The 18622-nt window shown below is 35.4% G+C and overlaps 1 protein-coding gene across 1 annotated transcript; it reads right to left on the minus strand.

Annotated features, from left to right (window-relative positions):
- Window positions 1–3602: 3602 nt before the first annotated feature.
- Window positions 3603–4951, minus strand: LOC111992311 (succinate dehydrogenase [ubiquinone] iron-sulfur subunit 2, mitochondrial-like). The gene is made up of 2 exons (XM_065774121.1): window positions 4194–4951; window positions 3603–3611 (listed from the first exon to the last, which is right to left on the minus strand). Exons 1-2 carry the CDS (start codon window positions 4773–4775, stop codon window positions 3603–3605), a joined length of 591 nt encoding a protein of 196 aa, XP_065630193.1. The 5' UTR covers window positions 4776–4951.
- Window positions 4952–18622: the final 13671 nt, after the last annotated feature.

The following is an 18622-nucleotide window of genomic DNA, read 5'->3' on the forward strand; positions in this document are numbered from 1 at the left end:
GTTTTTATTTTTGTAACTTCATATTTTTTCCCTTCTTTTTAATTTATGTAGCAAACAGTTTTATTAAGTGCCCCTTGGGTCCCAATGTGTAATATTTTAACAGCTTTTTAAATACCTTTTTTTTTTTGGATTTTGATTTGTTTGTAATGCCGTCGCTCTTAATCACTTGTATGTAGCTACTTTTTAACTCGTATGTTTCGATTTGAAAGAACGGAATCAGGATTGTGGGCCCTTCTAGTACAATGTACCGTCAGTTTTACTAAACCGTCGGTTTAAACTTTGAGCTTTCTAGTGTAAATCTGCTTAATAAATTCGTCAGTTTTTTGGTCATTTCATTTCAATGATTGTAGAAATTTTTGGCAAAATCCTATTACCTCGTGACAAGGTCATCTGCCTTATAGACTTGTCCATTTGTGGATTGATAGATTCAGTCTGTTTTAGATCGTCAGTCTAATGGCTGACGTTATTGGTTTATGCACTCCGTCAGTCTTTTATTTAGACCGTCAATTTTGTCGTTTTGTCCATCTTGTGGACTTGATTATTTTTATACCGTCGGTTTAATTACTTAGCCTCTTTCTCAGTCCTTTACTTTGATTGTAAGTTTGAGTGCTGAGATGATTGTGGTCTTAACCATATTTAGTCTTTTAGACCGTCAGCTTGAGAGCTGAAATGATTGTGGATTTGACTAGTCTTTTAGACCGTCAGCTTAAGAGCTGAGACGATTGTGAACTTTACCACTTTTTTCGGTCTTTTGGTTAGACCGTCAGCTTGAAAGCTGAGACGATTGTGGACTTAACCAGTCTTTTAGACCGTCAGCTTGAGAACTGAGACGATTGTGGACTTAACCACTTGTTTCATTTTTCTCAATCACGTGAGACCACAACTATATAAAACCACATTTGATGACAAAATAATATCATTATATAGATAAGATGGATGATCACATGATTCGCATCATACTATGGCGACGCTTGTACCCTCATAAATAGAATAAATCTATTGATGGATGAAATTACTTTACAAAAGAAAACATAGCAAAAATTTCAAAAACTTGCCTGAACAATCTCATTAGTTTGAGTATTTTCCGAATTTTTCAAAAACTTATCACCTAAACAACGTCGTTCAAAAAAAGCTGTGATGAAGAGCCAGACGGGTTCTAAATAACTTCGAGAAACTTACTTGATCAGCGCTAAGTTTTCTTCGTTCCTCTGGGTTAATTATAGATCCATTAATCCCCGCATTATTTACCTGCAATTTTGAAATAATAGCAACATCAGAGCCACCAAAAGTGGGGGAAAAGAACAAGATCTCAGTAATTAACAAATGACTTTCGTTTATCAACCTAATTACAATAGGGTGGGGAGAAGAAAGAATACTAGACGATTCATCTTTGTTTAGAACTACAAACTGGTCATTGCAAGAAAAATTATTTATTTATTTTTATATAAAGAAATCTGATGACACACAAATGGACCGATACAAGCATGTATGCCTTTAAATTCAAAACCTATGATTCCTTAGAAATTCTAGAGATTCTTTGTAACATAATAAGAAGCAAAGCAAAGATCTACCCTCTCAAAAATAACACTTGGAATTCCAAAGATGTATGTATAATTAAGTTGCATTACCAATATGTCAAGCTTCCCAAAGTGGGTTTTGATGAAATCTGCCAAAGAAGAAATGGTAGTTGGGTCCATCACATCTAGTTGATGAAAAACCACATCAGCGCATCCTTTAGCTTTGAGTTTTTCAATTGCTTCATTGCCCCTCCTTACATCTCTAGCAGTTAAAACCACCCTGATCCCATTTGAACCTAATTGTCTACATATCTCAAATCCAATCCCTTTATTGGCCCCGGTTACAACTGGGTAAAAAAAATTTCAAAAAAAATTAATAATTAGGACATCTGCATATAAACTCAGTTCTATATGTGAAAATAAGAGAGTAAAACCATTTCCAGGTCAAAGGAGTAAATTCGGTCAATGAAAATCATATTTTCCGGAAATTCTTATTTTCTGTGTCTTCCAAACCGTGGGCTGAGGTGGTAAATGATTTCCGGAAATCATTTACCACCAAAACAAACACAAAACTTTGCAGCCAACCATTCTTCCTCAGTTGGTGTTCTGAAGTCGCGTACTTGGATCCGCGCATTGGTTAGTCACGTACTTGGGAGCCGTGCATCAAAGGTGGAGACTGTCACTACAGATCAAGTCCAATTGGGTATTGGGGTAAGGGTTCAACTGTAGGTTGGTAAGGTACTTGGGATTCCTTTACTTGTAACCGCTTGATTTGATAATAGTGGAGTTTCGGGAGTGGTGACCTGAAAATCACCCGGTGGGGTTTTTGCCGTTAGGGTTTTCCCCATTCGTAAACAAATCACCGTTTTATTTAATTTCCGCTGCATATTTAGTTTTTGGTGATTTGTTTGTGCTTCCATAAAATTGCATGATTAATTGATTAATTAATTACTTGGCTAAATTAATTAATTAGGGTTAATCACAAGGGGTCATTCAGATTGTGACCTATCACCTCTTAACCCCAGACATTAGACCTTTTTTTTCTCTCTTTCTACAGAGCAGTCAGATTTAGCTTAACGATGTTATTTTTTAAGTTGAGCTTCAGCTGGACCAAGAGACTAGTCACTCTCTATTCTTTTAATTAATATAAGTGGACACTTACATTTTTATGTAACTTTTAATTGTGAATTTTTGCAGCTCTTGGAGGATTTGATCGTGGTTTATATGTTGAAAAGTGGGCACCCTTTGTAAAGGTTAATGAGGGCATATTTTAATAACTAAACATAAAATACCAACATTAATAGCACTTAAATCTTTAATAACTAAACATGTTACCAGCTACAGCGGAAGAGTGCTCCTCCTCACTGTGAGCAACAGCATTTCCATGCCCATCATAAGCTAACCTTTTGCTCTTAATCATTAGAGGATAGCCAAATAATTCACCTGCTCTCTTGGCACCTTCAAGATCATCTATCCATGGTAGCCATGTTTCATGATCAACAAATTAAAATTTCTCTCATATTGGATACGTGAAAATAAAAGGTAAAAAACGTTAGCTAAATCCTTCAGTTAGATAGTAATGAAAAGTGGTAAACTTGCATAAACTCAGGAAGTGGAATGGCATGCCGAGAAAAATGAACCTTTTGAAGATATTTGTCCTGTAAGAACCAAAACATGAATCATGGAACTAAAAGTCATATTTTATTGCAACAAATATATGAATTAATATGTACAATTACTTATTCATTTTAATAACTCCGCCTTAATCTATGCTTAGTGTCATGTATTTTGTTCACAGTCAGTCTCAAGCCTGTAGGAAAAGGATGGAAAGTTGTAGTAGCTTGATAGCTTGCATAAAATTTAGTCACTCTATTATTACGAATGAACTTATTCATTTAAGTATAACAAGACAGAGGAAAGAAATTCTAGCAGGTAGCTAACTAATCTTAGAAATAGGTTCAAAAGGGATTACTTACAAGCTTAGTCTAACTACAAAGAGACTGTCAAAATTTGCTCTAAAATGTCAGTTCCTTTGTGTCCTTGTGTTATGTTGACAATAGGGGAATAAAGTAACCCCTGACATTTCTACACTTCCTATAACAGAAAAGTACTTGAATGAAAAACTAAGATTAAGGGAAGGTGGGCATCTAAAGTAGCACCAAATTCCTCAAGGATCCACTTATGTGATTTTATAAAGGCAAAAAGCACATTTTAGTCCCTACATTTTTAGGCGATTTTTATTTTAGTCCCTACATTTTATTTTTACCATTTTTAGTCCCTATCCTGAAAAACGGTTCTCATTTTGGTCCTTGCCGTTACATCAGAAACGGATATTGCTGACGTGGCAAACGGCAATAATAAATAATATTTGTTTAATGTCCACGTGGCCTAATTAATAATAAAAAAATATTTTTTGGCATTAAAAAATGCCACGTCAGCATATAAATTAAAAAAAATAATTTATTAATTTTAACTAAATAAAAAAAATTAAAAACAGAATAAAAAATTAAACATTTTATGAATTGAGATCTAAGTGTGTCTTGAACAAGAACAATAAGAACACAAACTTAAATCCAATTACATAAACCCAGAAATTAAAAAAAAAAAAAAAAAAAAACCAAAGAACAAAGAAAGAAAAACACCCATATACACACACTGCCAGTTCCAAATCCAAACCACCGCTAACAATATACACTCGTACATCCCATCCAGCTTCGCCCTATCTTTCTTACTCTGCAAAACCTCTTTCCCTTTCATGTCCGGCGGGTTCTTCCTCTTCAGCCACGGCTCGATGCTCTTGTACTGGTTGTAGAAGTTCGTCATATCCACCACCAAGTCCTTGATCACGAACATGTGCTGCAGCAACGTGATCATCGAGGCCGACGATTCAGACTCGATCTTCGTGAGGCACACGAACCCGTTGCAGCCATCGATGTTCATGGCGCAGCACCCGCAGATCCCCTCTTGGCGCGACCGCCGGAACGTGAGCATAGGGTCCACCTCATTCTTGATCTTGATTAGGGCGTCAAGGACCATGGGCCCGCAGTCCTTGAGGTCGATCTGGTAGTCCTGGAGCTCCAGCTTCGCCAGGTTTTTCGGGGTCCAGCGGTAGATCGAGAAGGTTTTGAGCACCGTGGAGGCGCGTGCCTTTTGTTCGACTTGCAGAGCTTCGGCCTCGCTTGCGTGAGCTCGGGCGCATGTGTATCGAGATAAGGCGGAGGTGGGTGGGAGTGCCCTCCTGAACATGGCCGTCGCCATTGTTGCGTTTTAGCTGAACAGAGAGAGAAAGAAATGGCCGAAGCTGATGGGTGTTTTTTCTTTCTTTTTTTTTTTTTTTTTTGAAACTGTGTTTTTTCTTTCTTTGTTCTTGGATCTGGAATTATGTTCATTTTGATCTTCTTCAAGGTATACTTTGATCTTAGGGTTTGGTTTTTTTTTTTTTTTTTTTTTTTTTTTTTTTTTTTTTTTAATTTCTGAGTTTGTCTACTTAGATTTAAGTTTGTGTTCTTGTTGTTTTTATTCAAGACACACTTAAATCTCAATTTATAAGATTTTTAATTTTTGATTCTGTTTTTAATTTTTTTTATTTAGTTAAAATTAATAAATTATTTTTTTTAATTTATATGCTGACGTGGTATTTTTTAATGCCAAAAAATATTTTTTTTATTATTAATTAGGCCACGTGGACATTAAACAAATATTATTTATTATTGCCGTTTGTCACGTCAGCAATATCCGTTTTTGATGTAACGGCAGGGACCAAAACGAGAACCGTTTTTCAGGATAGGGACTAAAAGTGGTAAAAATAAAATGTAGGGACTAAAATAGAAATCGCCTAAAAATGTAGGGACTAAAATGTGCTTTTCGCCTTTTATAAAACATAATGCATTTCCTCAAAAGGAAAAAAGCTTATGCGTAAGGAAATGATTTCATTAACTTATTTTCTCATATTTTGCAAGACAGCAGTCAATAACCAATTGGCAAAGTTAAAGAAAAGTATACCTGAATTATTCGGATAGTTGTGGCTTTAGGTTGGCAATCCATTCCTTGTTGCTCAAGCATCTCCATGGTTGCAACATCAACATGCTCAATTTCTACACACTACAAGAAATCTGTACTATTGCGGCAGTTTTTTTGCGGCAGGTGCAAAAAACGCCACTATATATCACCTATTGCGGCGGTTTTTGGGACCTCCACTATAGGTATAGTCTTTTGCGGCATCCTATAGCAACGGGACATAAAAGCGCCGCCATAGATATGTTTTAGCGGCGGTAACTTAGATATATTGGTGCTCCTAAAACCCACCGCAGTAAATACATCATTTTGCGCAGATGCTATAGCGACGGTAGAGAAAAATGCCGCAATATGCGAGCTATAGCGGCGTTTTGTATGATTGCTGCAATAGGGACTCCTTTTTGCGGCGCTTTTTCTTAGTTATAGTGGCGGGTTAGATTGCCGCTATAGACCTTTAAATTTCCAGCCCCAAAATTTCCCTCTAATATTTTCGTCTTCCCACTTAGGTTTTCACTTTTCCCACTTATCATTCTCACTCTCACTCTCTCTCAATTTGAAACTCTCACTCTCTCCAAACTCTCAATCCCAAATCCTCGCCGAGCTCCGCTCCACTCTTCCACCAACATCTCCACCCTCTGCTTCGTCCTTGAGCTCAACAAACCACCCTCCACCGCCAACATCACCACCAGGTCGTCCACTAGCTCTGCACCAAGAACATCATTCCGATCCGTAAGTTTTTTTTTTTTTTTTTTTTTGGGTGTTTGAATTGTTATGTTGGAGATATGATGGTGAATACTATACAAAAATGTGATGGTTCTAAGTTTTGTTTGAAGGTTTGAATGAGCTTAAAATTTTCATGTAAGTGATTTGGTTTTGAGCTTTGGTGTATGGTGCTAGATCATTTCAGGTTAGTCAGGTAGAGGTAGATTGAGTATCTCAATTATGAACTTGACAGCATTTTAGTTTATACTCACTCCCTGTTTGGTTTCCGAGAAAACAAGAAAAGAAAGAGAAAATGTGGGTTTGTTTGGTTGGGTTTGAAATATTGCATTTTGGGTTTGTTTGGTTATTGAGAAAATGTGGGAAAGGAAGAGATATTTTGGTGGTTCCTGGTTGATGAGGCAATGAAAAAAATGTAGAGTAATTAAGTTTTTTTTTTATTAGGTGTATTTTGTGACATATATTGTGCAATTGCAAAATCTGAGTCACAGACAGAGTTAGAGTCAGCCTCTTCTTCTTCAAGTATGCATTTATCTTCTTCTTCTTGGTGCCGTTTGAGATTTGCAATATTTTGATGCTGAGAAAACCATGAAATCTAACTTGTTTTGCCAAAATCCCGAGTACCCATTTTGAGGTTGTACATGTTTTTTTAAAAACAAATGAAAAAAGATTTCTGGGTTTGATTGTATATGGGGTCATAGAATTTGGGATTGTGTTTCTTGTGAATTTGATTTTGACTATGTGGACTAGAAGAAAGTTCATTTTCTTATGCTAAGTGAACCAATTTTTTTAAAATTTATAATCTTTTGGTTGTAGTGGTGCCTATCTATGTTGTCTTAATTGGTAGTGTTTCTTATGAAGCTTGACCATGTGTTTGGTGATTCATCCCATGTTCTGTAATCTCACTTTTGCAATCTTGTTAGAAGTTGGATAAAAATATCACACTATATAGCTGGTTGATTGTATCATGACTTGTGATCTCACTTGAGCTATCATTATATAACAAGTTGGATAAAAATATATACAAGTTTTTTGATTTAACGATTTCCTCAAGTAGTCCTGATGTCCTAAGATCTTCTTTTTTTTTTTTTTTTTTTGGTTTCATTTTACTTCTAGCCAAGCTTGATGGTTGCATCTTCTATTACTTGGAAGGAGAATTGAGTAAGAAGCTAAAGCTGAAAAGCATATCCAGAAACTTCTATTACTTGGTACACATGAAAACAATATTTCTCATTACCTTAATTATTTTGCATCTGCTAAAATCATAAGCTTGCAAGATGGAATTTTGAGGAGTTGGATTTGGTTTTGCTTTTGTTCAAAATGTGTTTTTCTTAATAAGTGTAATGGTGGTTGTTTTAGCTAACAATTTTCTTCAAATCAAAACTCTATTGTGGTTAAGTCTAAGTACTTTTTCGTTAATGTACTTATATCTCTAAATAAATATTGGAGTAAATCTAGTAAATCTATCTTCCAACTTTTCTCCTCTTCCTAAAGTAAATATAGAGCTAGGATTTGCGTTACAAGTCTTTTACTTGTGTTTAGAAAATGTTGTTCACTATAATATCAACTAGTTAAGTAACATGTTTAAGTATTTTAATTTGCAATGAATTTACTATAATATAAATTAGCATTATTAATTAACAAAAAGTCCTATAATTGTGCTATGCGTTGGTTGAAAGTATGTGATATAAGATGGTATTAACTGATTTAGGAGCCATATATGGTTTTTCAATGAATGAGTGTGTGGTGAGGATGAGGTTGTATGTATTGTATCTATAAGTTGTATGCTAATAGACTAGACAGGACTCCATTCCCATGTGCATGTTTTCTCAAGTCTTCAGCTTATGTCATTATCCTATCATATGATATCTATACAATGTCTTGTCATTGTCAAGTCTCCTTTGCTTTTTACAAGTGAGTGGTGACATATATAGAAGAGAAAATTGCAGTAGTACTGTTGGGTAGATACAAGATCTCAATCCCTGATGGTGAAATAATTAAGGTGCTCTCTCTCTCTCTCTCTCTCTCTCTCTCTCTCTCTCTCTCTCTCTCTCTCTCTGGTTGTGGTGGGTTGTTGAATTGGGGCAAACAATCCCTGATGGTGAAATAATTAAGGTGCTCTCTCTCTCTCTCTCTCTCTCTCTCTCTCTCTCTCTCTCTCTCTCTCTCTCTGGTTGTGGTGGGTTGTTGAATTGGGGCAAGCAAGTGGCTTGCATGGATAAGGTGGTTTTATTTGATATTGGGAGTGTTGACTATTTTGTGTAATATTGGATGATTGTTCAGTTGTTTTTATTTGATTGATTCATTTTAGGCTATTGCTAGTAATTGAATATTCAAATAGAGTATAAAACACTATGAACGTTTAGACCCCCAAATACAAAATTATCAATTCAAGCTTAATGTCAAACAATATATGTGCGGAAAATGAACATAAACTAATAACAGAATTGATAAACAATCTAAATCAAATAAAATCACATTCATAGCAGAAATTAAATGGTAAAGATTACGGAAAGAAAGATACAAACACAAGGACAACACAACGATGTGTTATCGAAGAGGAGAAGACCCTCCAAGCGGTCTCCGCCGCCCTCCAAGCGGTCAATAATCCATTAAAGAATGAAGTTGGGATACATGAACAACAGAAGACCCTCCAAGCCTAATCTACCCAGTGTACCTAAGCAATCCAAGCTTCTTGCTCCAATGAGGTTGCGCCGAACTTTTGTCTTATTTAGCTTACCAAATTCCGCTATAGCCCATAGCATCAACCAATAACCATTGGTCCCTTCCTAACTGCTTCCCAAAGCACCAAATAGCCTTCTTACAGATATGGATATGGTGAGAAAAGGACTTAAGCAATTCTTCACACTCTCTCACACACTACCCTTACATGATTTCCACCTAAATATAGGATTTCTAAATGCTGAATTACAAGAAAATTTGGCACGAAATAAAGCCAACAGAATGGTTGATTAAATTCAACCTTACAGTAATGATGTTATAGTTACCAAATGTATTGATAACTTCTCTATGCGTTTGAATTCATTGTTTTGTTAGGAACATAGCTGAAATTGAATGATTAAAGATGATTTGTTTCTTAGATTAAAGTGAAATTGTTCAAATGAGATGTGTGTTAACTCTTGCTTTGTGCTTTCATGAAATGACATTATAGGTATTTCTTGTAAACCACTTTGTAGCAATGGATAGAGGTTGGATGAAACTTACGAATAGAAGGTCGCGAGAATATTTAGATGGAGTCCAATGGTTTCTGAATTTTGCATCTAACTATGCACACTCGGATGGAATGATTTCGTGTCCGTGTAGAAAATGTGTCCATACAAATTCGTGGCCTATAGATGTCATACAGGCTCACTTAGTGTCAAAAGGGATTTGTAGGGGTTATAACCCTTGGGTTTTTAATGGAGAATCATCATCTGCACAGACTTCTTCTGAAATTCCTAATAGCCATGTCCAAGAAAAACCGATAGAGTATGCCGATCTTCGTGACATGTTGCATGACATGTTCTCCATACAAGATATGGCATCTAGGCCAATGGAAGAAGTCCCTACTGTGCAAAAACACACAGAATGTTCGACAGAAGGTCCTATTGAAGATGTACTTCGGTTTATGAAATTTCTTGAAGATACTAATCAACCCTGTTATGAAGGTTGTAAGCATTTTAGTAAATTGTCAGCCGTTGTGCATTTGTACCACATGAAGTGTCTTAATGGTTAGACCAACAAATCATTTAGCATGTTGCTGCAATTTTTGCTTGATTTTCTTCCTTCAAATGCTAAGTTGCCAAAAGATTGTTAAGAGGCTAAGAAGATTATTAAGGATTTGGGCTTGAGCTATGAGAAGATTCATGCTTGTCCTAAAGATTGTATTTTATATTGGAAGGAGAATGCCAATCTTGAAGCTTGTCTAAACTGTAACCGTTCAAGATGGGAAAGTAATGAGTATATAGGTCAACAAAGAACTAATGCTTCCTCCAAAAAAGAAACCTGCAAAAATCCTACGGTGGTTCCCCTTAAAGCCAAGATTGCAACGACTATTTATGTCTCCTAAAATAGCTAATCATATGAAGTAGCATGCCAATGGTCGTGTGAATGACGGATTACTAAGGCATCCTGCTAATTTTGAAGCTTGGAAATCATTTGACTCTATGTACATAGAGTTCTCATCTGAGCCTCGTAATGTGAGGCTTGGATTAGTAGCCGATGGATTCAACCCGTATGAAAATATGAGTAGTACTCATAATACCTGTCCTGTCATTTTGACCCATACAATCTCCCTCCATGGATGTGCATGAAAAGGTCTTCTTTCATACTATCATTATTGATTCTTAGTCCAACCTCGCCCGGGAACGATATAGATGGGTACTTACAACCCCTAGTAGAAGAACTGAAGGAGTTATGGAATGTTGGAGTAAAAACGTTTGATGTGTCTTTCAAAAAAATCATTCCAAATGCATGCTGCATTACAAATGATTTTCCCACATATGGTGATATCTCAAGTTGGATTACCAAAAGTGCTCTTGCATGTCCCCCTTGTAACTATAATAGTCAGTCTCGTTGGTTAAGATATGGAAAGAAATTTAGTTACATTGGACATAGGTGATTCTTGGATAGTGATCATAAATTCTGTAAGCAAAAATAATCATTTGATAGGCATGTTGATACGAGATCAACTCCTATTACGGTATCTAGAGGGGAAATCATGTTACAAACGGATGCTGTAGTCAATCATGTGTTTAGGAAGGAAAAAGTTAATTTGCCCAATCAAATAAAAAGAGGGAGGAAGCCTTAACTATATGGAAGAAGAGAAGTATATTTGTCACCTTACTTTATTGGGAGGACCATGTGTTGCAACACAATCTTGACATGATGCATATTGAAAAAAATATAGTCGATAATATAATCAGCACATTGTTGAACTTGGATGGCAAGACATAAGATAACTTGAAGGCACATCAAGACTTAAAGGATATGGGTTTAAGAAGTGAACTTCACTTAGACAAGGTTGGGAATGATAAGACACGTACGCCAGATGCCTGCTACCATATGAATGCTAGTGAAAATGATGGTTTTCTGCAAGTTTTGAAGGATGTAAGAGTGCCATATGAATATTCTTCAAACATCTTAAGTTGCATTAAATTCAAAGAACTCAAAATTAGTGGGATGAAGAGCCATGATAATCACATCTTAATGCAGCAACTTTTTCCAATAGCAATACACTGATCATTGCTCCCTGAAGTAAGTAGGCCTTTAATTGGCTTATCTTGTTTCTTTAGGGAGATATGTTCCAAAGTACTAAATGAGGATGAACTTGGGGCTCTTTAGAAGAAAATTGCAGTGACATTGTGTGAGTTAGAAAGGATATTCCCTCTTTCTTTCTTTACAGTGATGGTACATCTAGTCATGCATTTAGCTAGCGAAGCCAAAGCTGCTAGCCCAGTTCATTATCGTTGGATGTATGCCATAGAGAGGTAACACGTATAATAACTTTGTCTATCTAATTAATTTTTTTTCACACCAATTTCCCATTGTTGATCTTGGGTTTTCCAATAGGTACTTGTCAAGACTTAAGTCTTACGTGCATAATAAAACTTATCCCGAAGGCTCCATTGCAAAAAGGTATATAGCAGAGGAATGTTTAACATTCTGCTCGCACTATTTTAAATCTGTTGAAACTGCATTCAATCGGCCTGTAAGGAATGTCGAGGAATCCATGGGTGCGATGGTGAGCATTACACTAGATTCAAATTCATAGATCCAAGCACATCGTTATGTGCTATTCAATTGTGAAGAAATCACCCCATTTCGCAAGTAAGTAACATGTCATTGCGTATCCTTTCATGGCATTCAAGTACAATATTCTAACTTAACACTAACACGTTTGTCTACATAGTGTACACATAGCGGAGATCAAGGATGATATCCCTTTTCATGTAACCAATGATGTTATTCAAAAGCAGCACATGGAGGAATTCTACAGCAAGTTTAGGAACTACGTAAGTAAAGCATATATATAAAACTTTATTGTTTATAATAGGTGATGTCTATATATAAAACTTGGTTGTAACCCTTTAGATAGCATACTTATAATAATCGGCATTGTCTATATTAGGTGATGTTAATTGATGCATCTGAGAAAAAGAAACTCTCTGATAAAGTCATATGGCTTGCTCGATATCCAGATAATGAAGCAAAACTGTTCAAGCATTATGTTATAAATGGTGTGAAGTTTCACACCAAAGACTCTGAGGCAACTAGGAAAACTCAAAACAATGGAGTTTGTGTTATTACTGAAGGTGATGCTACTTATTATGGTGTACTAATCGATATTATTGAGTTGAACTACTCTAAAAAGTATCGATATGTACTATTCAATAGTCAATGGGTTGACGTTATTAGTGGAAGAGGATGCAAAAAAGATGAGTTTGAATTTCCCCTTGCCAATTTTTCACAATTAATACACACAAGTGGTCAATTGATTAGCGAGCCTTATGTATTAGCATCTCAAGCTTCACAAGTGTTTTACCTAGAATATGTGAGACATAAAGATTAGGCAGTGGTGGTCAAAACAAAACCTAGAGAGGTGTTTGATGTTGGTATTAATGCTTCACATTATGATGATGATGATAATGATGAAATGGGTACCTATCTTGAGAATGTCCCTTACAATATAACTACTGATGATGCATGTGATGATGCAAATGACAACCATGCTTAGGCTCGAGTTAATGAAGAATGACCCATTTATGATACACCGTTGATCAATGAGGATGAATTTCTTGAACAAGACTTTATCGATTATGAAGAGCTTAGCAATGATGTTTATGAGTCTAATGATGATGAGTCCAATGATGATGAGCCCAATGAGATGAGTCTAGTGATGATGAGTCTTAGAGTTTCAAAACCTCTCTCTAGTTAATTTCTTCTCCTTAAAATTGTTTGAAACTGGTTAGTAGATTTAAAAGCCATTCGTAGTTTTTCTATTTCTAGAAATCTTTCTAGTTGAAGTGGAGCTTTGCTTGATTTTTAGTCTCTCTAATTTTGTTTTCATTTATGGTTATCTTTGTTGATATTGTTTAGTCACTTGATAATCTCTCTCTCTCTCTCTCTCTCTCTCTCTCTCTCTCTGCTTTTTTTTTTGTTTTAAATAAGTGTGAGGTCACTATGTTTGTGGTAAAGGAGTGTGGGCTACAATCTTAGATACAATTGAACTACAAGAACTTTACTTTTTAAAAGAAGCATATTATTAATTGTAATTGTATCAGGCTCAACATTCTGGCATATTGGCATGTTAGATGCTAGTGCATTTTGCACAAATTTCTAGAATTTTGTTATTGTATTACGCCTTGGATCTGAGTTCTTCTAGAACAGGTAAAGAGTGGTGCAAAGTTAAGATATTTGAGATTTGTGGTAGATAAGTTCTCTTAATACATTAGTGTTTGAATCTGTTACAATTTAAGCATCTGGCTTATTTTTCAATTTGACCTTCCTTAGTATTCCTTTGAGGAAAAGTAATTGTAGCATCAATGTATGACATAAGTAACTATTATTTTTATTTTTTGCATGTTTTTAACACACAAGCACTTATATGTTGAAGCCATATCGACCTTGCCTGTTTTCATGTGGAGCATATTTAATACCATAGATTAATTGCACCTGTACTTTGTTTGTGTCTTCTAACTTTTAAGTGGCTATAGGTTTCAAGATTGCAAGAGCAGTTGCAAGCTGAAAGAGATCTTAGAGTTGCACTTGAAGTCGGTTTGTGCATGTCTTCTAGACAATTTTGCAATTCATGTGGCATGGATTCTAAGGTTTGTATAGATCTTAAGGTAGTTTTCTTTTCCATTTCATCTTAAATGCTTGTATAACACATGCTTATGACTTCAAACTGATGTGAAGACAAGGGCTAAGCTAGAGTAGATTGCACTTGCCAAAGTAGATGTGGCTAGGTTGAAGCAGAAAGTTGCAGAACGAGTGACCACTACTAAGTATAATATTACCAGTAGGCATGGAGTTGGGATTACTGGTTCTTCTTGCAAAAGTGTACCAAGGGCATCTTCTTGCAAAAGTGTTGAAGGATTTGTTTAAATACTTTGGAACTTTGATAATAGTTATAGATAATGTTATATGTATTTGATAATTAGTTGGTTTAGAGACATTTGTGTTATATGTTATATGTTAATATTACGTTAGTCTGGAGACATTTGTGGTGTTGTTAATTAGTTGCATTTGTGGTATTATGTTAGTAGACCTAAAACTATTACAAATTCTTTGTAACAGGTTTGTAAAAAAAAAAGAAAAAAAAGCTATAGCGTCGGTCAAAAAGCGCCTCTAAAGGATCATATATTATGATTTAAATGAAGCCCTATAGTAGCGTTTTTTCCCGCTGCTAAAAGGTTTACACATATAGCGGCGTTTCTCCCCGCCACTAAAAGTGCAATGAGTCCGTTTTAATTGGTTCCCTATAGCAGCAGGTTATCTATAAGTCAATTAACATGAATTCCGACCTTATATGACGGTAGTTTTCTGCCCGCCATAAAAAACCAGAAACACCACTAAAAGATACATTTATAGCGGCGTTTTTTGTTACCACCGCAATAGAGCTATTGCGGCACTGCAAGGCTAGCAGGTAGAACCACCGCAATAGGCCAAATGGTCCTTTAGCGATGGTTTTTTGGGCTTTTGCGGCAATTTTGGCCCGCCATTATAGTCTAGTTTTTTTGTAGTGACAGTCAATACATCACATCTATCTACCAAGAACATAGACATATTATTACCAAATTATAACAAAAGAATATATTTACAAAAACTATTGACTAAAAAAACTTAAAAAATCACTAATCTCATAAAAATAGAACCCTTTTCGCAAATTCGCGAACCATAGCACTATCATCAAAGCTTCCGACCATATGATGATAAGAAAGTGCACTTACAGGGCAATGCTCAAGCATATCCAAAACCATTACTTTAATAGCCATTTACGAAGCTGTTGGACATAGCATACGACGCAGTTGGCCTCCTCCCAAAACACCAACAATAACCTCAGATAGTCCATGTACAGGTACATCATCTTTGCTACAAAAACAAGCATTATGGTGGAAGGTTCTGTGTTAGATAAATTTTCAACTCCAAATTAATATAAAATTAGTAATATTAACAAGTTCTTTCATATAAATCAAGTGGTGGCCAAGCAATCATGTAAGAAAGAAATGATACTTTTTTTTGGATGGACAAAATTTTTATTAACAAAGGAACATTGTACAACAAGCACACATCTAACCAAATCAAAGGAACATAGTACTACCACGACCACGTGACAGCTCCGAGTCCACAAGCTACTTCTTTCCTTGATCTACCACAACCACAAGTTCTCCTACTTGTGACTTTGAGACTCCACTCAAAGGTTTTAGATCTTCTTCAAAGTTCTTTATGTAGCAACTGAAGAGATCATCAAGTTCTTGATGCGAATCTTGATCTTGACAACTCTATGTGTGTGTATGAAGGTAAACACCTCTAGATCTCACAAAAGATTCAATACACAACTCTCAAAAGGTCTTTGAAACGTAGCTAGGGTTTTTCCTTTTATACTTGGAGTAAAACACAAAACACTACACGTCAAATGGGTTTGGGCTGAATTGGAAATTCTACAGAAAAATAAATTTGCATGAGTTTCAATCGATCAAGTCTAATTTTCAATCGATCAAGCCTTGTAGATTTTGTCCAATAAATTCTGCAATCACTCGATTCCAATTTTACATTAAATCACACTTTGAGCAAGCTTAAACCTATACTCTATGTTTTGATCATGGTTTGCCAACATATTACAAATTGAAGTTCTAATACATTAGTTCCTAAAGTATTAGAACCTAATAAACTCCCCATTTGGCTTTCCGTGACAAAACACATCACAAAAATAAAATGCTCAAAGTTAAAAATGGCTCATTCAAATTTAAAAACCTTAAATATCATTTAACTTAAACCACTATCTATTAGTCGCAAAAGTAGATAGTAGCCACGACTAAATTAACCTATAAATTCTTGAAACACTTAACAAACACATAAACGCATGTGTGGAAAATACAAGTGTATATTTTTAAACCCCTTAAAACACAACCGGATTAACCTAGTTAATTAACCAAGTTATTACTTAGTCCAAATTCCAAATCTAGGTTATCACAATCAAACAATCATATCATGTATAACAGTGAAAATATAAATAACATAAAGATATGATCATCCAAGAAAACCAAACCGGTAAAAAACCTGGAGAGGATTTAACCTAGCTATCCTCAAGGTAAAACTAAATCCACTATGAAAGAATCGAAGTTTTACAATAACGACTTAGACCACTAATATCCTATTACTACCCACCAGTAGAAACTTTCTGACACGACCACATGCAAGCTCCGAGACCCCGGACTCTTTCTTTCTTGGATTCTCCAGCAAGTACAAGCACTCCCACTTGTGTATCTTTAAGCTCTTATGGTAGCAACTGAATGATCATCAAGTTCTTGAAGAAATATCCTCCTTGATAATCCTAAGCTTGTGTGAAGGAAAGCTCCTCTCAGATCTCACAAGAGATTCACACAAACAGCAATATAAGCAACAAAGACCTTAGAGAGATTTGGGTACAAAACCCTAGATACAAAAGAGGCACAAGAGGCACTCTAATCTCTCTCTTAAAAGTCTTTTAAAAATGTGCTTAGGGTTTCCTTTACATACTAGGAGAAGTAGATCTGAAACCCTAATCCTTAATGGGCTTAGGCTGAGTTGGAAAATTCTGCAGAAAAAACGTTCTGCCCAATATTCGATCGATCGAGTCTAAGTTTCGATCAATCAAGCCAGGCCGAAAGTCACTAATACTTCTGCAGCCACTCGATTCCAACTTTACATAAAAGACACAACTTTGAGCAAGTCTAAACAAGACTAAACAATCTGTTTTGATCATAGTTTGCCAACATTACATATTAGAGTTCTAAATACATTCCTAAATCTTTAAAACCTAATAAACTCCCCCTTTGACAATCCGTGATAAAACACAAACTAAAAGCTCAAAATTTACAAAGTAAAGCCCTTTACAAAAATCCAACCTAACTACTATCCATCAGTTGCAAGTGTAGACAGCAGCTCAATTGAATCAACCTGTATTTTTCCTGAAACACTAAACAAGACGCATAAACGCATATGTGACAGAAAAATAGTAAATCAACAAATATGCAAACTAACTCTCCCCCTAAGTTAGATACATCAAAAACAAATTTCAACTCCCGCTAAACAAAACATTCTTATATATTCCACACATATTCCCACATTTCATCTAAATCTCTCCCTTTTCGTCACGTATTGACAAAGAAACTCAAACACAGAGTAACAACTCAACACAGAATAAGAGGAAATAGAGAATGAAGGGAACACAAAACAATTCAACTCTATAGAAAATAGAGACAACTCCCCCTAGGAACAACAAAGGGTAAAAACAAGCTTCTCCCCCTATAAAATAGGAAACACAAAACAAGTGTTGGGAAAAACAGTTTTGGGGAAAAATGAGGGGGGGAAAATAAAGACACACAAACCAAAGTTAAAAACTAAGGTGAGGATATACATGAAGAAAAATATTCTCTCTTTCAATTAATGCAAACTTGACACTATGTGACTCATAAACAGTTGCATAAGTAGAGAAAATATTTGTACATTGATTATCCATCATATCTCTTAAGAAAAATATTTTCTGTAGTTCACACATAAAAATAGCATATACTAACAAGTACATAACTCAAAAACTAATCAATCAATTTTTAAATCAAGTTGAGAACCCAATTTAGCAAAGTGTATGCATGTTATGTGTGAAAACAATAAGAGATATGACTGCAAAAATGCAAAATGGATATGGAAAAACAATGTAATGCATGTGAATCCTAAAGTTTTTGAAAAACAAGGCATTTTAATGCAAAAACTCCTCAAAATTACAATATTAATGAATAAAATACATGAGTATGAGATGAAAAGTTTTTCAAAAAACCTTTGAATTTAACCCAGATCTTCCAAAATCAAGATTTTCAATCAATTTGTCCTCAAATCTCAAACATTAAACACATTTTGCATCAAAATCAAGGAACATATAATCTTGGATGGCCACGACAAGATCACACACCATATAATGTACCAAGTTTAGCAAAGAGTAACTTGTGTTGTGTGTGCAACTAGCAAAAGCTTGAGATACATGTGAGGTGATATGTGAATAGAAATCAAATACAAAGTCTACAAAATTCATCACATAGAATTTGAAAAAGACTATCACTTAAAGAGTTACATTATATAACTCCCACATCTCCTAGATCATAAACTTGCAATCA

The sequence above is a fragment of the Quercus suber genome, unplaced genomic scaffold, assembly GCF_002906115.3.
Source record: "Quercus suber isolate HL8 unplaced genomic scaffold, Cork oak 2.0 scaffold_86, whole genome shotgun sequence".
NCBI classification, from domain to species: Eukaryota; Viridiplantae; Streptophyta; class Magnoliopsida; order Fagales; family Fagaceae; genus Quercus; species Quercus suber.

Bases quoted from the DNA above. Each gene is read 5' to 3' on its own strand.
- LOC111992311 (XM_065774121.1), bottom strand. From the start codon at position 4,775: ATGGCGACGGCCATGTTCAGGAGGGCACTCCCACCCACCTCCGCCTTA.